Source organism: Salvia miltiorrhiza, chromosome 2 (assembly GCF_028751815.1).
Source record: "Salvia miltiorrhiza cultivar Shanhuang (shh) chromosome 2, IMPLAD_Smil_shh, whole genome shotgun sequence".
Classification (NCBI taxonomy): Eukaryota; Viridiplantae; Streptophyta; class Magnoliopsida; order Lamiales; family Lamiaceae; genus Salvia; species Salvia miltiorrhiza.
This window is the reverse complement of record NC_080388.1, coordinates 51,970,854-51,996,328: the sequence shown is the minus strand read 5'-3', so window position 1 is coordinate 51,996,328 and position 25,475 is coordinate 51,970,854. Positions and strand designations below refer to the sequence as shown.

The 25,475-nt window shown below is 35.2% G+C and overlaps 2 protein-coding genes across 4 annotated transcripts in view; both read right to left on the bottom strand.

Annotated features, from left to right (window-relative positions):
- Positions 1 to 12,528, bottom strand: part of LOC131010112 (probable LRR receptor-like serine/threonine-protein kinase At3g47570) — a 44,402-nt gene extending 31,874 nt beyond the window's left edge. Inside the window, exons 1-5 of one of the 2 annotated variants that reach the window (XM_057937514.1) lie at positions 12,309 to 12,528; positions 11,472 to 12,124; positions 11,245 to 11,385; positions 11,034 to 11,105; positions 10,888 to 10,959 (exon numbers count right to left, since the gene is read on the bottom strand). In XM_057937514.1, coding sequence (XP_057793497.1) covers positions 10,888 to 10,959; positions 11,034 to 11,105; positions 11,245 to 11,385; positions 11,472 to 12,124; positions 12,309 to 12,334 — 964 coding nt within the window. In that variant the 5' untranslated portion in view covers positions 12,335 to 12,528. Of the gene's footprint in view, positions 1 to 10,887; positions 10,960 to 11,033; positions 11,106 to 11,244; positions 11,386 to 11,471 lie in introns of both variants that reach the window. The other variant, XM_057937512.1, reaches the window with a different exon arrangement.
- A 755-nt stretch (positions 12,529 to 13,283) lies between these two features.
- LOC131010117 (F-box protein CPR1-like) lies at positions 13,284 to 15,329 on the bottom strand. Of its 2 annotated transcripts, none has more exons than XM_057937526.1 (2): positions 15,118 to 15,329; positions 13,284 to 14,744 (listed from the first exon to the last, which is right to left on the bottom strand). In XM_057937526.1, the coding sequence occupies exon 2, from the start codon at positions 14,655 to 14,657 to the stop codon at positions 13,527 to 13,529; it is 1,131 nt and encodes a 376-aa protein (XP_057793509.1). In that variant the 5' UTR covers positions 14,658 to 14,744; positions 15,118 to 15,329; the 3' UTR covers positions 13,284 to 13,526. The 2 variants fall into 2 exon arrangements, with proteins under 2 accessions (XP_057793509.1, XP_057793508.1); XM_057937525.1 differs by having other exon boundaries at positions 13,284 to 14,781; positions 15,118 to 15,320.
- Between the last annotated feature and the right edge of the window lie 10,146 nt (positions 15,330 to 25,475).

Sequence of the window (25,475 nt, the reverse complement as noted above, 5' to 3'; positions counted from 1 at the left end):
TACAAAATCATATTGTGGAAAAAGTCCAGAATTTTCCGGAGGATCTCAAGGAGAAAAAGCAGCTCCAAAGTTTTCTCGGAGTGGTCAATTTTGCAGGGATGTTTATCAAAAACCTTGCAGAACATAGAAAGGTCTTCAGTCCACTACTGAAGAAAGATGTTCCATTCATTTGGAAGGAAGAACATCGGGAGGGTATGAAGAAGTTGAAAGGGATTTGCAAGAATCTCCCGAAACTTTCAATACCACAAGACGAGGATGACCTGGTCCTCTACACAGATGCGAGTGATTCATGGTGGGCAGCAGTGCTCACAAAGATCACCCCTTATGGAGAAGAACCTTGCAGATACTGTAGCGGTCTTTTCTCCAACGACGAGGCTGTGCGATGGCACATAAACGAAAAAGAGTTTTTTGCAGTCAGGAAGGCGTTCAAAAAATGGCCGCTATTCTTACTTGCTAAAAAATTTGTTTTGAAAGTAGATAACACTAACGTTAAAGCTTTCTTAACTAAAAAGATTGAATCTAAACCTGAAAAGGCTAGATTGATTAGATGGCAAGCAGAATGCCAATATTATGATTATGATATTGTCGTTTTGAAATCTGATCAGAATGTTCTTGCAGATTTCCTGACAAGGGATGGAGCTCCCTGAAGTGGAGGCCATCGAGGCAATACAGGGGCAGCTCTTTGAAAGCCTAGAGCTGCTACAACAAGAGTGGCACAAATGTGTGCTGCATACCAAACAGGCAGGAAAGATACAAGCGGCTGACGAAGCCAAAGTATCTAGCCAAATCGATGTCTGCTTCATGAAGATGTTCAATCTTCAGGAAGCAACCAACAAGCCGCTCTTGCGCGCTGTCCGTGAAAATCGGGCTAAAGCAATGCTTTCCGTACAGGGCGGATTACCTGTAGCAGGGGATTCAAGTACCCCTAGCACAAGTCCTGAGACAACGGTTTCACAGCCAGACTCTCGAGGAAAAAATGTTGTTAAGGGGTCACACCCTGACTCAACATGTCAACCCTCCACCTCTGGGGTAAAAGAGGGAGAGGTCAATCTTAGGCAATGACAGGCCAAGTTAAGGTTGACACTAACTTTTTTGAAATTTCTCCTTCTTGGCAGATGTACCAGGACAGATGGGAGAAACTTCTCACAAGGAAGGGCATTAATCCGGGAAATTGCCGGGTTGATGTTGCCGGAAAATATCCAAGGGTTTGGACGACTCCAGGAGCCAATCCAAACGATGTCAAGGAATGGTATGAGTTTGGGGCTTTGGCCTCAGTTTATACCACTGCCCCAGCCTTCACCGAAATCAAGGGTCTACCAAAATGGATCCAGAAAACGGTGTTCGACACGTGGGAGAACAACGAGTCCCTCAAAATGGGAGATGTTCTGGAATTTTACTGTTTCAGTGCAGCACCAGATCCAGTCGGAAAAGGAATCCGTGAAGCTTTCCACTTCATTAAGCTGCGGAGACCTGATACGGGAGCCCTTAACAGGATCAAAGTTCCCGACTTCCAGGCCGCAATCGTCTCAACATTCACGGAGGATCAAATCTCCACTAGACGAGCATGGGGTCTATGGGTCTGTCTCACAGAGATGGACAAAATGAAATCCAGATTCAAGTTCTATCAAAGCTCGGATCTGGGAACGTTCCTGGTTAATACCATGACAGGAACAACAACTCCTTTTGCCGAAGAATCCTTCGAGAAGAAACGGCAAATGATTTGGAAAAACAGGATTGCGGGGAGCCAGGAGACTCGTCGCAAATTCTGCAATATGGCTCATCTAGGCCAATGGAGCGACAAGATCTGCGATCAATGCTCATCGCAGAAGGAGCCAGAATTCGGCAAAGGATTCTTTCCAAAGCCGGATAAAAGGAGGTTCCGGTCTGATGAACATGATAAGCATCAGACTCCAAAGGGAAGGACACCTCGGGCACCAAAAAAGGAAGGTGGCCAACAAAGCTAAGTGAATCATGTGATTCACAGCAAGGATCGCACCCACAAAAGAAACGACAAAAGTGGGTGGAAGAACAGGAGAACCACTCACCAAAAGCTTCAGGACAAAAGTGAGTGGAGAGAAAAGTAGCCGGCCCCTACCAAGCATTATCACAAGAAGATAAAGCAGGGGTCCAGTACCATGTGATGCCACTAACAAAGTGTCGGCAATCAAGGCCGACAAAAGAAGGTGGATGTCATAATCAAGCAAGCTGGCCACGAAGAGGGAATCTGGGGCCAACAACCAAGTAATAATAGAGGGATTCAGACCTCTATATAAACCCAAGTGCTGGAGAGAAGAAGATCATCCGAAAATTCACAACATTTTCACACACCACTTCCTCTCTCTAGAAAATTATCTTTGTAATTTTTAATTCTTATTTCAAAGTTTTCCGTTTTAGTTTTAGTTTCTTTTTATTTTATGTACACAAGTATTAGCTACTATGAGTAGCTAAAACAAGTTAGTCTCCTCCCTTGGGGAGTTTTTATGAAATAAATTAATTTTTATATAATTCCTCTATAAACTCTTTGTTTTTGTCCAACTATTCCGGGTTGAGTAAAAATATTTTCTTTATTTTTCCAACAAAGTATTTAGTCGACACTTAGTGAAGGAGAAGGGTTGCAACCATCTCTTGCGAGTGTGTGGTTGGTGCGTGCCAAGGTGGGCAGACGAGCCGTAAAACGCAACAAGACCGACTCCTGAAGAAGACCAGTCGACAAAGGTATAATGTTGGTTTAAATTAAGATTTATTTTGAAGTGTTACGGAAGCATGTTGGGCCTGATTAATTATTAAACTGTTTTGATTATATATAATGAGGTTTTATTGTCTTGTTTGGTAATTGTTGGGGTTATTCTGCAATTTTCTTTTTTAAGGGATTGATTTCTAATTATTTGAAAATGGGAAGGTCAAGATTGGCTACAATTTGAAAGGTGATATATTTCTTGGCAAAGATTGAAAGGTTAGATGCAAAATAAGAATTGAGTTAAAGTTGGTATATTTTGAGGCAAATAACCCTTAAGAAAATTAAAGAAGCAAAATACTTTTAAGTTATTCTTGATTGTACATCGGATATAAGTCACCAAGAACAAATTACTTTGATAATTCGATGTGTTGATATGTCATGCAGCAATGTGAAAATAGAAGAATACTTTTTAGAATTTTTAAAAGTTGATGATACATCTGGTTTAGGACTTTTTAATGAGTTACAAAATGTGTTAAAATCACTTGATCTTAATATTGAAGATGTTAGAGGTCAAAGTTATGATAATGGTTCTAATATGAAGGAAAAACACTAAGGAGTTCAAACGATATTATAGACGACTTTGCAAGTAAAAAGGCGAGAAAAAGTCATTTTTTGTAATTATAAATAGTTTTTTCTACTGAAACATTATAATATAACTTAAAAAAAGTGTTATATTGTGTTTTTATGATGATGGATACGGGCCCATTTTTATCGTTTCGCCCTGGGCCCATTTTCAATCAGAGACGGCCCTGGGCTTTCATTTGCATCAAAACGGGCTGTAGAAAGACAAGAAAACCCACCTCAAATAATGCACCAAATGTGAAGCAAAAGCTCATTCACTATCTCCTTTTGGATATTCTTTTTTAATATTTTGGAATAAGATGCAGTGGTTAACAAATGTGAGGTGAAATAAATGAGGCCGCGTGCTGAAAACAAAGTTCTAGGTCGAAAAGAAAAATCCTTTTGCACAGACACCAACAAAGAAAAGAATCAAGAAAAATGGAGCTTCTTCTTTCTTTCCTTTTTCTGTTTTTTTTTTTTTTTTTTACAGAGAATTGGACAAGGAAATACTCACTCCCAAAACCAAAAGCCAAGATTTTGCTGCTACGATGCTCATTGTATCAAAGAAGAATAACGTCTACGAAATTTTCTAAAATTCAAAGAATAAAGCATCAACAAAAAAATCATCCCTCTCTCTCAGTTCCAAAGCTTGGTACAAAATCCAGTAGGAACTGCACTCAAACATGCCTTGTTGGAAACGATATCAGAGAAAGGATCTAGAAGCTGGACAGCAAGAGATTCTGGATCCTCAACGAAGGTGTCAATGAATACCTTGACAACGCGTACCTCCTGAGCCGTCACCCTCAAGCTGTACCACGTCAAGAATTTCTGCCGGAAAACCGTCTCCAAGTGGCCCTCGCGCTCCAGCCAACGAATCACATTTTTTGATGGAAAATGGAAGACTTGAGATATTCTACCATATTCGAGAAGTAGACGACTACAATAAGAATGGTGGAGTGTTCTACCCTAGGTTATTGTTGGATTTCGAAACATGGATTCTCTGGGGGTAGAATTGAAAATAAAAAAATTGGTCTGATTTTCAAAGCCCTCCAGATACCCAAACTGGCGACTTTCGATGGATAATTAAGAGGGAACTGTCTACGCTGCACAATGTTCATGTGAACACTGCTGTTATGATTTTGACACGTGGCCCAAGTTGTTTTTGAAGACCGATTTAGCTGGACCGGATTTTATGCATTTCCGTTTCTTTTTGATAAATTGCCGTTACTTTACCCATTTTCAACATTTGCTTTTCTTTTTTATTTTTTAACTTCATTCATTTTTTTTCTTGTTTCTCTTTTCTTCTTTATATTTTATCCATTTTCTTCTTGTTTCTCTACGTCCAAAGTTCCTCAAAATATAATGGCAATCAATACAAATACCATTTTAATATATATATCCCCCCAATATATATATATATATATATATATATATATATATATATATATATTGAGCATATAGATCGATAGAGAGATTTTTAAGAATTTTTTATTTGTTATAAGATTTAGCAAATATATTAGTTATTGATTCATCTTCGTCTTCTTTTTAATAAAATTGATTCATCTCCTTTAATATTTTAGCACATATAATATATATTAGAATAAAGTAGTAATTTATTATTAAAATAATTAAGAAATTAGATTTAAATAAATATTTAGGAATTTCAATAATACGACTAAATTTCAATGAGGTAGTTAACAAATTATTGAACTTAAAATTAGTGGTGCTCAACTTAATTTGACTCGAGCTCTAATTTTATACTAACTATTTTGTAGTATATAAATTAATTAATATTGAAACTTTAACAATTTTGTAGTATATATAAATTAAGCAACCTGACCGTGTACCCGTGTATTAAGCAATTTATATTGAAACTTTAACAATTTTGTAGTATATAAATTAAACAACCTGACCTTGTAGTATATTGAAATTTTGTATATGAAACTTTAAGCAACCTGATCGTGTAGTATAATGAAACTTTAACAATTTTGTAGTATATTGAAATTAAGCAACCTGACCGTCCGTGTACCCGTGTACCCGTGTTTCAATATAATTAATATTAATATTGAAACTTTAACAATTTTGTAGTATATAAATTAAACAATTTTATACTAACTATTTTGTAGTATATAAATTAAGCAACCTGACCGTGTACCCGTGGTTGGATGAGCATAACGTGTGTCGTGCAGTCGTGTAACCGTGTGTAAGTTAAAATCTTAGTTTTTTTTTTAATATTTGTTTAATTAGATTTGAAATATATCATCACTATTATGTTTTATTAGTTTCCCTAAATACATATTGACTCAATATTCGGTATGAATGATTGCTACAGTGTCATCTATGGATCAAATTGCACCAATTGATTGAAAAACATAGTTGTACTTAGTAGTAAGCACTACTTAATAGTTCAACCTAATAAAGAGTAATCAAGTTATGTGATGAATAACAAATGACTATTAGTTAAAAATCCTTCATTACAATAAAGTTATCACATATTTTAGTCAAAATCCATTACGCAAATGCTATAAAATTGTCAAAATATTAAATCAATGGTCATTCCCTAACAAGTCACGGTTAGGGTTCACGGTTAGGGTTTAGGGCACACGGTTAGATGTTTCTATCACGGTTATATAGAAATCGTGCACGATTACACTGCACGGTCTATTATAACTTGTAAAGAATTATAATATCGTGTATATGAAAATAGCGTGAAGCGTGTAGCCGTGTGACCGTGTATAATTCAAAACTGAGAATTTCAATTCAAATTATAGTCATTTGTTTATATCTTTTAATGCTCATCTAAATTTTTAACGTATGCATAACGTATATTGAGTTCAATATAACACAATTTTTAAAACAATTTTTAATATTATATTTTGGCGTGTTTCATTATAACACAATTTTTTAAAAAAAAAATTGGTGCTAAAATTCTGTCTCATCTCATTTATTCTAATTTAAGACTATTAAAAAGATAATAAATTTAATTCATAGAAAATATTTAATATGCATCTTAAATTAAAAATTATAACATGATCTTTAATTTGATGAATAAATCATAACAATTAATTTTTTTTAAATGTTATAGTATTTAAATTGATACTATAATAATAATTAAAAAAAAAATGATTTCCATTATCCCCACATCCACGTTTTTTATTTTATTTCTTTGTTCTCATTTTCATATTTTTTGTGTTTAATTTTGTGTTTTTTATTTACATGATTTTTAATTACATTATTTTTTAATATAAAATTTAAAGTAATTATAAAACGTGGATGTGGGTACACGGTCAGGTTGCTTAATTTTTGGAATCAAAACCATTGTACTCAATATTAGGTTGCTTAATTAAAGTATTAACACAATCCGTTATAGCAGCTTAATTAAAATATACATACACGTTATATTGAACTCAATATTAGGTTGCTTAATTAAAATATTAACACAATCCGTGTGACCGTGTATAATTCGAAATTGAGAATTTCAATTCAAATTATAGTCATTTGTTTATATATTTTAATGCTCATCTAAATTTCACTATTTTTTTACTAATTGAATTTAATATAAACCACAATATAACATTCACGGCTGCACGCTACACGCTACACGGCTGCACGCTTCACGGCTGCACGCTTCACTCTATTTTGATAATATGAAATGGTTTCACAATATAATTATTTCATTATTGTATTACATATTATAGTATGTTGTGTATCATAATATTAAATAGAACCAAAATGTAAATAAATGTAAAATATATTTCAATAAATAAATAAAAATTTCATATACTTAACATAAACAAAAAGTTGTAAAAAAACTAGAGAGAAAACATAATATATTTTAAATTTTGAAATTTATTTGTTTTAATTTCATTTTTGATGATTTTTTTATACCATATTAAAGATCTTTTCACACGAACTTAAATTTAAGATGAGTATTAGATATTTTATCGTGAATCAAATCTAAGGATATTTAGTAAAAAATTAATAAAAGAGCAGCGAGAAAATTTATAGAAAACGGAGAAAAAATTGGTGGAAGAAAATAGAGAGAGAAAAAGAAAAAGGAAAGAAATAGAGGGAAAACTCCTCTCTTTCATATATATATATATATATATATATATATATATATATATATATATATATATAGATTAAACAAACAAAAAAAAACAAAACCAATGCATTTAATGCACAACCACGGTACACCGCCGCATATAGCGTGTACCGTGCACGATTTCTTTTTCAGCGTGGCCGATGAACTCCCCATCGTGTGCCCTAAACCCTAAGCGTGAGCCCTAACCGTGACTTGTTAGGGAATTGACATTGATTTAGTGATTTTCTAATTTTGTTTGATATGTCTAATGCAGTATGACGAAAAAATGTGATAAGCTTATTGTTATGAACGTTTTTTAGCTAATAATGGTTCGTTAGTAATCACATATGTTGATGGTTCTTTATTAGCTTCCACTATTAAGTCTAGGTTTCCACCTAATTTTGACTAAGATTTTCAATCAATGGCTGCAATTAGATGCCAAGATGTCACCATAGTAATCGTTCCACCGCATGGACGAGCCAATCTGTACCTTGGGAAACTAGTAAACTACATCAGTGATGATAAATTTAAAATCTAATTAATCAAAACTTAAAAGGAAGCTATGCATTTAATGTGAACACGGTTACACGATTGCACGACACTCTTCACGTTCATCCGCACACGGCCCACGATCGCTTGTAGCGTGTACCGTGCTTGAATTACGTACTTAGCCAAATTATATATATGAAATTCCATATGAGAATAGATAGTAGATTTTTTTGCATATGAATAATAAATTAATAGTAATTCTTATTAGGTTGCTTAATTAAAATATTAACACAATCCGTGTGACCGTGTATAATTCGAAATTGAGAATTTCAATTTAAATTATAATCATTTGTTTATATCTTTTAATGCTCATCTAAATTTCACTATTTTTTTACTAATTAAATTTAATATAAACCACAATATAACATTCACGGCTGCACGCTACACGCTATACGGATGCACGCTTCACGGCTGCACGCTTCACTCTATTTTGATTTTTTTTTGATCGGGCAAAGTCATGTTAGATGTTAGTAATTAGTTCCCCATCCACTCCAAGAACCACCTTATCTCTCCATTCACCGAAATCCACCTTATATCTCCAATCTCCAATTCGCTCCCAAGAGGGATCGAACCCGGGTCACTTCACTCTATTTTGATAATATGAAATGGTTTCACAATATAATTATTTCATTATTGTATTACATATTATAGTATGTTGTGTATCATAATATTATATTTTCTAATAAACTTATAATTAAAATAGAGCTTATATTTTATAATAAATTTATAAAACACACACATATATATACATATATGTATATAGGGTGCGGTTATTGTGAGAACCACACTTATCGTGAGAACATAAGAACCATTAAAATCAATGCATCTACTATATAAATTAATGCATTCGTTATTAAATTTAATGCATCCGAAAATAATAAAATTTTTGCTCCCTTCAGGATTCGAACTCAGGATCTGCATTCATCCACCAAGATGATGCATCCACCGTAGATCTTGATGATTGAATGGTTTAAAATGGTTCTCTGTTCTAATTTTATTTAGTGATTCTTATTTGAACCTCTCCCTATGTATATATATATATATATATATATATATATATATATATATATATATAGGGAGAGGTTCAAGAAAAGAACCATAAATAAAAAAAGAACGGAGAACCATTTTCAGCCATTCGATCATCAAGATCTACGGTGGATGTATCATCTTGTTGGATGAATGCAGATCCTGGGTTCGAATCCTAAAGGAAGCAATTTTTTGTATTTTTTTTAATGCATTAATTTTAACAACGAATGCATTAATTTTTACAGTGAATGCATTAGATTTGATGGTTCTCACGTTCTCACAAATAATGTAGTTCTCTCTAGAACCACACCCTATATATATATATATGTATGTATATATATAGACATGTATAGCAGAATATCATTATGTCAATGTTTTACTACAATAAATTGTTAAAGTTTCAATATTAATTAATTTATATACTACAAAATAGTTAGTATAAGATTAGAGCTCGAGTCAAATTAAGTTGAGCACCACTAACTTTAAGTTCGATAATTTGTTAACTACCTCATTGGAATTTAGTCGTATTATTGAAATTCCTAAATATTTATTTAAAAATAATTTCTTAATTATTTTAATAATAAATTACTACTTTATTCTAATATATATTATATGTGCTAAAATATTAAAGGAGATGAATCAATTTTATTAAAAAGAAGACGAAGATGAATCAATAACTAATATATTTGCTAAATCTTATAACAAATAAAAAATTATTAAAAATCTCTCTATCGATCTATATGCTCAATATATATATATATATATATATATTGGGGGGATATATATATTAAAATGGTATTTGTATTGATTGCCATTATATTTTGAGGAACTTTGGACGTAGAGAAACAAGAAGAAAATGGATAAAATATATAAAGAATAAAAGAGAAACAAGAAAAAAAATGGATGAAGTTAAAAAATAAAAAAGAAAAGTAAATGTTGAAAATGGGTAAAGTAACGGCAGTTTATCAAAAAGAAACGAAAATGCATAAAATCCGGTCCAGCTAAATCGGTCTTCAAAAACAACTTGGGCCACGTGTCAAAATCATAACAGCAGTGTTCACATGAACATTGTGCAGCGTAGACAGTTCCAATTAAGAGAGGGATTTCTGGCGTCTTACAGCGGGCCGCCTTGCTTAATTGCTGAAACTAGCAAACACTGAAAAAGCTCCAGACTAAAAGAGAGTCCGGTGTTACGGCGTCTAGCAAACTGGGCCTTAGAATATTAAATCTAGGTTGACGTCTACCGCTAGGTTATATTTTAATAAGAAAAATAGTTAGGTGTGGCCTCTACAGTTGTCTATCGACAAAGTAAGTAGAAATTAGAGTACATTCATTGCATTCACGGTATCCTATAACTGGTTGGTTAATAAAGATTAATTTATCTTTGCTTCGATGATCTGAGTTATTGAATTAGTATGGATTTATTCGAACCGAGTTAACTTTCTTTGATTAATTTTATTTGCAATTTTTGTTGATCTATTTACTTTCGTGGTTGATTAGTATTTTCTCCAAATTAAGGCGTGATGGAATTCGATCTTTAGGAAATTGAAGATTATTACTCTGTTCTCTGTACGTGGTTCGACCTTGTTTGTTGTTATACTATTCTAATTCTTAGCTGATTGTAGAAATTATTTAGTGGTATACAACGATCACCAATACTTTATACATGCGTACTCATATTACCTATAAAATTGGAACAAATCTGACCATCTATATTTTGTAATCCAATGGTCTATAAGCATTTCTATTTTAAAGTATAAGGAGGATTTTTGTTTTAGCCAATTTTTTTATTTTTGTCGAAAATTCATTATTTTGGCATGATCGCCGTCAAAATTATACATATCTGAACACAAATATGCATAAATATAAACAAAAATATACATTATATACATGGGAAAGTATCACTATGTAACATAATTGATAGACATACCTGCCATATTATTAGAATCAATACGCAAATTTTTCAGCAGAGTAAGGTTCCCAATTTGCTTTGGTACGTCACCTGGATTGCACAAGCAAATTCAGAATCTACAAATGAAAATTGATTTTTGTAATTTAGTCGACGTGTTAAAATACCTGTCAAGCTGTTGTACTGAAGTGCTAGATACTTCAAGGAGGTAAGATGGCCAATTTCTTTTGGTATGCCACCTATATATAAATTCAATAATGTAACACATGCAGTTGACCAAAACAAGACTTCCAAAATATATGCTTACACATATATATAGAAAAACCGTGGAAGAAATATTTTTTAAGATGTACGCACTCTCAAGTAGTTAAAAGTTACCTGTCAATTTGTTGAAGTAAAGATACAAAACTTGAAGCTTGGTTACACCTTTGAAAAGTGGGATACTTCCGGAAAGACTGTTCTCGCCGAGGTACACAAATTCCAGAGAAGAAATGTTGAAGATAGAAGAAGGAATTTCTCCTGCTCAGTTAGTAATGTTATATTTAAAAATTAATGAATATTCTAAATTAAACATTTACAGAATTCCAAGTAAGAAGAGATGATACCTTCCACATGGTTTGAAGACAAGCCTAAAAATGTAAGTTTGGTCAAATTCCCAATTTCAGTTGGTATGCTGCCATTGAATTGGTTGTAGGACAAGACCAGCTCCTCCATCTCTCTGCACTTGTATATACTCTTTGGAATTTTTCCATTAATTTGATTCACTCTGAGAGATAATCGCTTGAGTTTGGGAGTGTTACTGCATATATCACTTGGGAGTTGGCCAATTAGCTCATTAGACATGAGGTCAATCTCTACCAACACAGACATGTTGGTGAAGACGCCACTCGGTAGATTACCAGTGAGCTGATTACTCGCTAAGTTCAAAGTGTGCAGCCTTCGGATATTGGACAGCTCAGAGGGTATGGAGCCTGTGAAATTGTTGTAGCTCATGTCCAGAGATCGAAGGAACGTTAAGTTTCCGAGATGTGGAGAGAGAGTTCCTTGGAGGCCAAAGCCGGAGAGATTGAGGGCCGTGACCCTTTGGTGGTCGAGGCTGCAGGAGACGCCGGTCCAGCTACAGATGGGAGCATTAGTGGACCAGTTGCTGATCAGGATGGAATTGGGGTCCAAACTGATGGCAGTTTTGAAGGCGAGTAGTGCATCTTGATCAGTGGTTGAATTGGAAAATGGTAAGGAGGAGGCGATCAGTGTAACGCTGTTTAATGTCAAGAGCATGAGAGCAAGGGAGAAGAAAAAGGAGAAGGCCTCCATTAGTTTCTTCAATCTTGTGAAAGCTCAGAAGATGAAGATTAAGATGAAGACGAAGAAGATCAATCAATTCTTAAAGTTGTTTAGTGGAAACGGAAAAAGAAAAAGCCATCCACTTTTTCCTAAAGTACCTTTGTATGGATTGGCTTCTCCACATATCTTAATCTTTACTTGCTTCAATCTTTTGAAAGCTCTTAAGATGAAGACGACGACGAAGACGAAGAAGATCAATCAATTCTCGAAGTTGTTTAGTGGAAACGGAAAAAGAAAAAGCCATCCACTTTTTTCTAAAGTACCTTTGTGTGGATTGGCTCCTCCACACATGTTAATCTTTAACAAACTACTATAGCTGATTATATCTTTGTTGTGTCCTACTTTATCATAGTATCACTGTATCAGTAGGTCTATTTTGCTTCTTTATTATTTACTACAGCTTACCTACATATTATACACAAGAATATTATGTGTTTACAACCCGAGATTCGTCTCTGAGGTGCAGAGATTCCTGAACAGATGCTCAATGGCTCTAGTATCCATTATTCAAGAATTGTCACCTTTCACAGTATCTTTCGGAGTTGGGTTCCTCCTGGGAAACAATTAGTCATCATCCCGAACCAGTAAAAGAGAAACAATGATCAAGGTACATGTTAGGGATAATACACTATTTTAGCCATATAATAAGGAGGTGATTGGTATGATGGAATGGAATGAAAGTAGAAATGCAATGAAGATGGGAAAGGAATGACAAACCTTAGGTGATTCCTACCTATGCTTGGTATGCACAAGGAATACCAAAAGAATTGAATTGTGCTTCTTTGTTTCATTCCATTTCAATGACTGATAGCTAGAAATAAAGTTTAGAAATGGATAATACCAAGTTTAGACTCAATAAATAGGTGTGGTGTCAATTTTATTTCTAGACCAATTTTCGGCACCAAAAAATACAATTGGCAGCCGGAGATGATACATGGAATCCGACGTGGATGAAACGATGCCAGTTTGAATCCAAAGGAAAATAATACTGAATTTCCACCTTATCATTTCGCAAATCCTATCATCGTGAGAGCCAAGCAATGCCATCTTTATGGAAAAAAAAAAAAAAAAAGTAGCTGAGAAACACATATATATCTCACAAGACAGTCTTTACATAATATTAGTAGACAAGGCTACATGCAAAAAATAAGATACACTGGTTTTAGATTGTTGATCTGCTACATTGCAACCAAAAAGAAAGCAGCTCGCTGCAGCACGAAGTCTGATCATATTAGAAGAACATATAGGCATATACCAATATTCAGTAAAAAGCTCATAGTCCTCTGTGAAAGTTGGTCCTAGAAGAAGCTTCGCAATTAGAATGAATTTACGTCTTCCATTCCAAAACTTTTCATCGATAGAAAGCTTGGGGTGTGGAGGATTGCATCGATACGTGAATGATTTCCACCACGAGCTTCAAACATTTTGATCTTCTTCGTAGTTTTAGTCTTGTCGGAGTAGTAGAACAGGAGGAAGTCTTCACATTCCATCAAGATGTCACCATCTTCGAAAACTTTGATAGGGAAAACAAGCACATAAGCTCCACAAAGGTCAGGATCTTTGCTGATAACGTACTCCTTTGTCCAAGATGTCTCGACCCCATATTCCCTCATCACCCAGATGACAATTTTGTCTTCAGATGAATTATCACATAAGCATAGACTACCCGCCAAAGCCGACAAGTTCCCAACAAACCCTCCACTTGCCAAAAGAGGGGGATGAGAAAAGGTGCTGAAAAGCTCTGTTTCAAGATCAAGGCAAGAAATTTGTGATGGGGCATTTGGATCTACCACCAACCAATGAAGATTTCCATTAAGAAATATCCCAAACGTATCGTACATTAGCAGAGCACCGGGTATGATGCTTCTCCATGTTCGTGTTCCAAGAGTGTACACCTCACAATGGGACTTGGTAACTCTCAGCGAATCCTCTGTTTCTAGATCATAGTCGTAGACAATCCTCACCACCTTATGTTGGCCAGTCAATTTGGTCACTCCAAACCCATAAGCAACTATTTGTGATAAAGAGTAGACAGAGTCTAGATCTGGACGGAGCTTGATATAGTGTCGTGTTATAGGGTTGCATACATAAAGATCACAAGGTTGGTCGCCGGTCAGAAAAAGCAACCCGTTGGCCGAACCCCGTATCACTTCAGCATGAGGGAAGACAAACTTGGTGACTGAACTGTAGCGGAGATGATGGGGTTCAAGACCGAGGCTGTCTTTGAATTCAAAAATTTCATACGAGTTAGACTCCACACCAGACCGCACAACAGCCATCCCTGGGACTGATTTAGAAAGATGAGACTTGACAAACTCGTGAGAGTCAAGTAGCTCGAGCCATGACTTGCAAACACATCTGCAACTAATAACGGCTCTAGGGGGGAGTCTTGACAGGATATCAATGGTGATTTCTAACGGTAAATTCGCGAAGAATCCTTTCCTCATTTTGAGATTGTTAAGAGGTATTTTCTGGCTTTAGTCAATAGATCGTGCTTCAGTATATTTGGTCAGAAATATCCAGGTCACTGTAGTCTGCAAATTTATCCCAAATTCTTCATCATTTCTCTACCTAAAAGAACAGACAGCAGTATTATAATGTTAATCTAAGAAATTTAACCATATGTTTGATATAATGTCAATTTCTAACAACAAATCACTTCTAGAGATGGGTCTTTCAGCAAATACCATCTTAAAATTGGGCGTAATACGTAACCCTAATCGGTTAATACAGAATCTGCAACATTTTCTCACAAAACCCAAAAAAAAGGCAATCGAAGAAAGAATACAAGCTAAACATATAGAATCCAGAATCATATAGCTCAGACCAAATGAAAATTTTCTGAAAAATAACGTAGAAAAAATTTGAAGTAGCCGAGTTGCGAGATGTAACGAGCCGAGAACTTACCTGCTCCGCCGTGAATTACGATTGCCGATGAGTTAGGGTGGCGACGCCGCCGTGCTTCGGAATATATAACGATGGGCCGATAGGCTCAGCTATAAAATTAGTGGATAAAGAGGGTAGATATTCTCGGTGAATTCGACTTGTGTGTGTAGAACGGTTGTGACTGGTGACGGTTAGGGGAAAATTAATGTGTACTTTTTCCTTTTTCATATACAAATACAAATTTCCTTTAAAAAATAAACAAATTTATACTTCCTCCATCCTGCCGAGCTTGAGGCATTTTTTTTTATTATAGAATTTAAGGAGATTGTATTTAATTATTTAAGTATGTTTGTAGATTTGAAATTAAGCCATTATCTATATAATTAATAATTTTGAATTATTTTTAACTAAAAATTTAAAATTTCATAATCTAATTTTTATATTTATTTTTTACTTATTAATTTTTTTAACTTTAAATCATAAATTAAAATAATCATAAAATTTGATTATTGCTTACATTTGTCCGAATTAAAGTTTGATTCCCTCTCATATTTTGTCACAATGATTTGAAACTCAAAATTAAAGTTAAAGTAAACAAACACAATGTTAAAAAAAAAAATCTGAAAACACAATTCATTTCAACAATGGTCCCAGAGATCATCTCATTGACCAATACCAACAACAATCATTATCAACAACCATCTTATCGGGGTAGGTTGCCTTCGCAGTGGCGATGAGAAGCCACAACATGAGTGTGGAATTAGGAGATGAAGAATGGACCCCTGATTTTATAGAAGGGTTTTCGGGCCTGTCGTTGCCTCCTCCACCACTCAAACACATCATAGCAGTGGGGGGTGGCCAGGGAACACATCATGGCGGAACTAGTGATGAAGTCAACTGAAATCACTGAAAGGAACCGAAAATGACAGTGCAGATGCCACCAAACACCAGCAATCCCGCTGGATTTCCTCCCCCTACCACCCCAAATCCCCAGCAGCCCCGTTGCCCTCCCAAACCCTAGCCACTACCATCACCACAGAATGTTTAGCCTTTAATCTGTGATAAAAAGAAAATCAGAAATTGAAGCCATCGATCTACTCGTGTGCACATAGCGAGGGTTAGGGCTGCCATGGGCCAACCGGAATCGACGGTTCGACCCTCAATCGGCCCGGTGGTCAACGGACCGCCAAACGTGAAAGGCCGGTTTAGGTTCACGGAAATTCGACCCTTGGCCCGCCGGTTCCGGCGCGGCATATATATATATATATGGAAAGGCTAAACTAAGAGCATTTCTTAAGATATAAAATAAGAATCATTTCCAGCCCTTAGATTATTAAGATCTACGGTTGATTCGTAATCCTGTTGGATGGATTTATGGTCCTGAGTTCGAATCCCAAAGGTAGTAAAAAATTATTTTTCACAATTCATACATTTATACAGTGAATTCATACGTGTTCTACATAAAATTCATACATTAAAAATTACTCTTATTTCTTATTTTAAGATGTGCTCTCACGGTAGCCCACCTATATATATATATAGGGAAGGGCTAAAATAAGAGCATTTCTTAAGATATAAAATAAGAATCATTTTCAGCCCTTAGATCATCAAGATCTACGGTTGATTCGTAATTCTATTGGATGAATTTATGGTCCTGAGTTCGAATTCCAAAGGTAGCAAAAAATTATTTTTCACAATTCATGCCTTTATACAACGAATTCATATGTGTTCTATATAAAATTCATACATTAAAAATGGCTCTTATTTCTTATTTTAAGATGTGCTCTCACGGTAGCCCACCCCTATATATATATATATATATATATATATATATATATATATATATATATATGGGGCCGCTCCAATGAGACCCCCTAATTTTAGTGAGATCTAGGACACGATCTGGTGCGTTTATTTTATCAATCCTATGGCTGATATTGTATCTGGAGGGTGATTTTTTTTCCCAGGGTTCGAATCCTGGAGGGAGCAGAATATTTTAAATTTTGTTATTCATCAGTATATACTGCATTGTTCATCAGTATATACGGCCCTGTTCATCAGTATATATGTCTTATTCATTACGAATTTTTTAAATTTTATTTTTCATCAGTATATACATCTTGTTCATTAGATATGCGTTTTGTTCATTAGTATTATATGTCTTATTCATTGTCCTAGTGTTTCACAAAAAATATGGGGTCTCACTGGAGCGCGCCCCTATATATATATATATATATATATATATATATATATATATATAGGGGCGCGCTCCAGTGAGACCCCCTATTTTTCGTGTAACATGAGTACAATGAATAAGACATATAATACTAATGAACAAAACGCATATCTAATGAACAAGATGTATATACTGATGAAAAATAAAATTTAAAAAATTCGTAATGAATAAGACATATATACTGATGAACAGGGCCGTATATACTGATGAACAATGCAGTATATACTGATGAATAACAAAATTTAAAATATTCTGCTCCCTCCAGGATTCGAACTCTGTGAAAAAAAATCACCCTCCAGATACAATATCAGCCATAGGATTGATAAAATAAATGCACCAGATCGTGCCCTAGATCTCACTAAAATTAGGGGGGTCTCATTGGAACGGCCCCCTATATATATATATATATATATATATATATATATATATATATATATATATATATATATGGGCGCGCTCCAGTGAGACCCCATATTTTTTGTGAAACACTAGGACAATGAATAAGACATATAATACTAATGAACAAAACGTATATCTAATGAACAAGATGTATATACTGATGAAAAATAAAATTTAAAAAATTCGTAATGAATAAGACATATATACTGATGAACAGAGCCGTATATACTGATGACTAATGCAGTATATACTGATGAATAACAAAATTTAAAATATTCTGCTCCCTCCAGGATTCGAACCCTGCGAAAAAAAATCACCCTCCAGATACAATATCAGCCATAGGATTGATAAAATAAACGCACCAGATCGTGCCCTAGTTCTCACTAAAATTAGAGGGTCTCATTGGAGCGGCCCCCTATATATATATATATATATATATATATATATATATATATATATATATAAATTCAAATTCAAATTTCTCCCTCCCAATTTTATCTATACATACCCCCCCTTCTTCCACCTTCAAACTCACCCCATTGTGTTAACAATTTTACACTCTCTTCTCTTCTACTCCTAATTTTCCTTCATTCTTTAAGTGTTATTGCTCTTGCTCTTACTCTATAATTATTTTGCTATTCTTTTGCTTAATTGCTTTACTTTATTGTTCTTGCTTTATATTATATTACTACTAGTACTACTACTAAGTACAAAATACTATATTATACTATATATTTCAATTATACTATCACTACACTCACTTGCTCCTTTACTTTATTGTTCTTGCTTTACATTATATTACTACTAGTACTACTATTAAGTACTAAATACTATATTATACTATATATTTCAATTACACTATCACTACACTCACTTGCTCCTTTACTTTATTGTTCTTGCTTATTATTCTCTAACCTCTATTATCTATATACTATTCTCTACTTGTTTATTTGTTATCGTGTCTTATGGTAGTGGTAACCGTGGTAAGTCTATCAATGTCGACCCCGAAGAAGATATTGATAGCACTCCCACTTCGCCCGCTTTTACTCAAAATGTTCAAGTTCCATCATCATTCTCTAGGAGTAGGTGGAAAGCGCTTGTTGAACGAGGACCTTACGGCGCACGCCGGGAGGCTGCCGATTTGGCGGGTGAAGCATATGCTAGACAACTTCAAGAAGAGGAGGATGAAGCCTATGCACGTACTTTGCATAGCGAAGAGGCGGATGAGGAAGCCGAGCAAGCACGTCACAACGTGGAGGAGAAAATCCATCCCACTAGAGGTAAGGGTAAGGGTAAGGGTAAATCACTTACTTCTAACATTTTCACAAAACATTTTAGGAGAGTACCCGCTCCTAAAAAGCCAAAGGATGTTCCAAATGCTCCCGAGAGGTTCATTGCCTATTGCAACTATTGCAATGCTACTTACCAATGGCAAGCGGGAGGGGGCTATGGCACCCTCTCAAGGCACATGGGTCATGGAGAGTAAGCATGCCATCGAGTATGGAATCTATACAACTCAAACTCAACTACATCCCGAAGCTTTCCAAGGCCAAGGTAATGTTTTATGGAAATTTGATCCACAAAATGCTCAAAATTACATGGTTCGTTTTGTTTCAATGAAGCATTTGCCTTTTATGTTTGCCGATAAAATATATTTTGAACATATTATGAAAAATGTTTATAATCCTTCCGCCAAAAAATTGGTCGAACTACTATGTGCAAGGTTATTAGGCGACAAGCCGAAGAAAAAAAAACATGATTTAAGAAAATATTTTAAGAATTTAAATCAAAAAAATTTCTATATGTTCCGACATATGGAGTGATTCTTACCAAAAAAATATTCTTATATGGGTGTTACTTGTCATTGGGTTGATGAAAGTTGGTTAATTCAAAAACGTTTAATTGCATTTAGAGATTTTAATGAAATACATAATGCTACTAATATTGCTCAATTGATTATTTCTGTTTTAAATGAGTATCGCATATTAAATAAGATATTTTCTGTTGGATTTGATAATGCATCTGCCAACACCGCCTCCATTCCCGAGTTAGTTGTCGCATGCTCACCCTCTTTTAATTGTAGGTATTTTCATGTTCGGTGTATTTTTCATATTTTAAATAGATGTGTACAAGATGCTTATTCTCTTATTAATGATGATGTTGATCCAATTAGACAAGCCGTTAATATTTTGCATAGAAAAGCTAGTATTGGCAAAAAATGACAAAAATATTGTCGTGTTAAAAAAATTCGATTTACGAATTTTGTTAAAGATGTTTCTACACATTGGAATTCAACATTTGGCATGCTTGCATCTACCATGGAACAAATTGATCATTTATGTGATTTTTTTAGATCAACTCCCGAGACTAACTTGCTTTTATTGCACTCTTATTAGAAAAGACGTGGTAGTTTATTTCAACTTTTAAAGGTTTTTCAAAATGCTACTACAGATTTATCCAGTATTTATTATTGCAATAGTATTAAAGTTTTAGAACATTGAATGTATATTGGTATTGCTTTAAATGATTGTTATAAAAACCCGATTTGAAGGACGTATCATATCAAATGATCCTTAAGTGGCTTAAATATTTTCTTGAAATTCCCGATATTTTTTTAGTTGCTAAGATTTTAGATCCTATAATGAAAATTTCCGGTATTTATCGCATGTTAGAAATTTATTATAGTACCTTTAGGGATATTTATGAGAAAAGATTAACAAATAATGGAGTGCTAGAATGGTACATTCCCGCATTAGATGATATTAAACTTAGAATAGATAACATAATTAGGACCTTGTTTAATGACTATGAACAAAAATATATGCTTGCAAACCCCTCATACTCTTCAAGTGGTACTACTAGTTCACAAGGTCAATATGGCTCCTCCACTTTAGGAAGTAGTTTTGATCAAAACGAATGGGCTCAAGCCGCTTATTCATTTATGCATACACAAATGAGCTATACTACTAACGAGTTAGATATATATTTGTCTAGTGCATTTGCTTTCAAAAATGTAGGTGGTCAACAATTGGATGTCTTGAAATGGTGGTCCACGCACGAGAGGGAATATCCCATACTCGTCACCATGGGCAAGGAGTTATTCGCGGTTCCGGTCTCCGTCGAGCAAGCATTTAGCGTTGGTGGACTTGTCTTGGACGAAAGAAGAAGCAACATGGATCCTCGAAACATGGAGGCCACCATGTTGCTTGATGATTGGTCCAAAGCCGAGTTGCAAAGAGAACCAAGGGGATCAAGCCGACGAGAGCCCAAACGATAAATTCACCGAGTCCGAACGATCTGAGGCCGAGGAGGACTACGATTAGGTAACTTAACGTAAGAGAACTACGTGGGCTTTGATTCTTCATTATTCAATGAAGATACGTAGGCCACTCAATTTTAATATTTATATTAAAATTGAGCTCAAGCCCTTAATTATCTTTTGGGCAAATTGCATGAAAATACCCCACTTTTTTCCAAATTTGATTTTTTGACAATCTTTTTTTTTGTTGCAAAAATTTGAACGAGCTTTCAATTTGTTGCAATGTCCGTCCGGAGATACCTTCCATGCAATTTTTTGTTGCAATGTCTATCATATCACTACATGGATGCAATGAAATGAAAGCCTTAATGAAAGGTATCTCCGGACGGACATTGCAACAAATGGAAAGCTCGTTCAAATTTTTGCAACAAAAAAAAAGATTGTCAAAAATCAAATTTGGAAAAAAGTGGGGTATTTTCATGCAATTTGCCCTTATCTTTTTTCCCCATTTTAGACAACTTTCTTTTGGATTTATCATAGTGAATTAGTTATTTAGTTAGTATTAGTTAGTTTATTTATTCAATTTTGAATATTGTAATTTATATCCTTGACTTGTAATATTTTTTTTGTACATAGAATAAATTCAATAAAGATATCAATTTTTATGCATTATTTTGATTGTCAATGTGTTATAATTATTTTTCTTTTATTGTATTTCAATTTTCAACATAAGTCATTTAATTTAAAAATATTTTTTGATTGTCAAGTTTATAACTTGTTATAAATTTAAAAATATGATATAAAAATATTATTTAACATGACACAAGTCACAAATATTATTTAAGATGACATAAAAAATATATTTTCAAAAAATATATTAATTGTCATGTTTATAAATTTTCAACACAAGTCATTTAATTTTAAAATATTTTTTGATTGTCAAGTTTATAACTTGTTTTAAATTTAAGGGTTAATAGTGTTTCATGTCTCGAACTTTAAGCGTTTTTCATAAAATGTCCCGAACTTTCATTTTCTCCTAAAAAGTCCCGAACTTTCAATTTTTTCCATAAAATGTCCCGCTATACAAAATCTGATGATGAAAAGATGCCAAAAAACTCTGAACTATCAATATTTTGAACAACGGTGGTTCATAATATGATTTTCAACAATAGTGGTTTTCAAAATATTTCATCCGCGCGAGATAAGTCATCTTTCTGTAACCAAATTTTATATAGCGGGATATTTTATGGAAAAAGTTGAAAGTTCGGGACTTTTTAAGAGAAAATGAAAGTTCGGGACATTTTATGGAAAATGTCGAAAGTTCGGGACATAAAATACTATTAACCCTAAATTTAAAAATATGACATAAAAAATATTATTTAACATGACACAAGTCACAAGTATTATTTAAGATGACATAAAAAATATTATTTCAGAAAATATATTAATTGCCATGTTTATAAATTTTCAACACGAGTCATTTAATTTAAAAATATTTTTTGATTGTCAAGTTTATAACTTGTTATAAATTTAAAAATATGACATAAAAAATATTATTTAACATGACACAAGTCACAAGTATTATTTAAAATGACATAAAAAATATTATTTCAAAAAATATATTAATTGTCATATTTATAAATTTTCAGCACAAGTCATTTAATTTAAAAAGATGACATAAAAAATATTACATGTTTTATGTTTATAACTTATTATAGATTTCCACAATTCCAAATTTCCACACATATAATATAACTATATAAGAATTATTTTGATTGTCACTTGACTTGTTTGTAAGTTATTATATTATTTACGATATTTAAGTTAAGTAAAAAATTTGAGATTTCATCACAAATCATTTAATTTCATAAAAAATAATTTTAAAAAAAAGCCCGAAAATCACCGATTTTCGGCCCGGCTCAGGGCCCGAAAATCGGCCCTTCAACAATAAGGTAGGCCGGTTTAGGTTCATGCTCCTTTCGGCCCGAAATCGGTGGTATTCAGCTCGGTGGCACCACTAGCGAGGGCTGGGCACTGGGCAGGGCAAGCGACATCCTCTACACCATCGACGGCACCGTCTCGACGGGAGAGGCAGAGGAGCCAAGAGGGAGAGAGGTGTGATTGTAGAGGCCGAGAGGCCGAGAGATGTAGCAACTGCCGGCCTCCGTCGACGGCAGAGGAGTCGAAAGGGAGATAGGTGTGTTGTGCTTGAGAGAGAGAGAATGTGTTTGAGAGAGGGAGAGTGAAAATAGGTTGAAAAAATAAGGGTGTAATTAGTAGCTTTAATTAGGGTATTAATTTCCCTAATTTTTGCTAAAAAATAAAACGACTCAATCTCGTTGGGACGGCTTGAAAAGGATTACAACTCAAGCTCGGCGGGACGGAGGGAGTAATATATAAATTAAATTAAGATTTTATAAATAAAAAGAAAGAGAAAATGTGACCAAAAAAACTCTTGAAAGAATAAGATAGCAGACTAAGGACCCGAGCCTCGATAAAAGAGTGTTTGTCTATCAAAAGAAATCAACAAGAGATGTCGAGCGAACACGCCAAGGAAGATATCCTTTAAAAAACAAAACAATGCAGCACTCAAAGCGTTTCAGAAAAATCCTCAGCCGCAAAACTCACCTATCAAGAAAGTGTATCAGTTGTGGATTGGGTGTCACCCAACTCCACTTCATCCGACCATTGTATATTGGTAGTATTATTCATAGCACGGATATCATCGTCGTAACTGTGGTTAACAACATAAACCCTTGACTTATGACCTACCTCCACCGTTTTTCTGAAGCGGTATTTTGTGCTATCTTCTGGCACAAGACCTGTAGCATGTTGCAATTGCTCATGTCCCATACTCTTTGGTGGGCAACCCCGTCCGCACTTTGGCGGCGCCTGTGATGTTTCAACTAAAAGTTGAATCCCCTGACTAACCTGTTCCTCCAAGCTGCTAATTTCATTAGCATTTTCCAGCTCTAGAAGGTTAATATCTTTAGCAGAAGGATTGGCTGTAGAGACCTTCTCCGCCACTTGATCCGTATCATCATCACAAATAGGACTCATATTTGGTGACCTCGACTTGGTGGGGGCGTAGTCGTAACCGGCAGAACGGAAAGCTCCGCAATAACATCTTTCTCGGGCAGAGCCTGGGATTGTTTGCTAAGCATCTGAATGTCCGGAACTATAATTGCTTGAAGCAGGTCTGGTCCAGATATGGCTTGTCGCTAGGCTCTTCTTCCATTCTCCATAGATTTCTGCCATACTTGGCGATCAGCTAACTTAATAGGACGTGGCAGCCTGTTTCTCATCGGCGGACGTGATATCCTTACCTCCTTCCTGGCAGGCTGAACTTCCCTTTTAAGTTTACGGCAAGTATCCTGAGCGTGGCCTGTGATCCCAAGACAAAAGGTAAGCTCTCATAACCAAATTCAACATGAAACAAATGGCTACCTCCATCCACAAGGAATGATTCATGCAATGGCTGAGACATCACGCCCGATTGAAGTTCCATCTAATTTCAGAGGGTGGCCCATTGCCGGCAATAATTTCCGGATACCAGTATTCTTTATCTCGTCAGAGGCAGAATTCCTCGGGTGTTGGAAGAGATAAGGGGCAAGTTCAGAGTCGGCGTACCATAACCGGCAGTAGCAGTAGGGCTGGTAAACCGGTTTCGGTTATCCGGTTAAAACCGTAACCGAACCGAAAAAACCGGTTATCGGTTAACCGATAACCGGTTTTTACCGGTTCGGTTCGGTTTTCGGTTACTATATTTCCAGTTAACCGGTTAATCGGTTTAACCGGTCGGTTAACCGGTTAAACCGATTAACCGGTTTATTTATTAAATTAATTAATAAATTTATATTTTATTATATTAGAATTAAAAAATCAGCCCATCTCTATTAAAATTTTTTCTAAGAATGCGGCCCAACTTTTCCTAATCAAAAGCCCAATTCTCTCTCACTCAATTCACGCTCAAACCTCTTCCTCCCTCTTTTCTCTCCCACGTTTCAAAGCTCACGGACAGAACAATGTCTGCCCACCTATGTCTCTCTCACGCCACACCAAAATCGGCCGCGCCACCGGGCGCTGGGAATTCTGGTGACTGGTCCATGTTGTTAGGCGCCGCCCTCTTCTTCCGTTCTTCGTCTTCTTTCCTCTCAAGCTCTTTTCTCAATTTCCCAAACTGAGCCCTAGTTCCCCTTCATCGCAGATCGCCGCTGCCTTCACACAATCCGGCGAGGTTGATGCTCATCGGCCTGCACAGCGGCGGACTTGTTCTGTCGCAGCGAACACGCTTCCTCCTCTGAAGCGCCTCTCTCTTTGACTCTGGCTTGGACACCAACGCGCCGACGACCGGCGGGATCCGTCAGGTGAGGCCGCGTGACGTCCTCGGTGTCGCGAACTCCGGCGACGGTGGCGGGCTGAAGGGAAAGAAGGCGGTAGCTGCTTTCTAAAACTTTAATTTGAAAACCGTAGATGCAGAGAGAG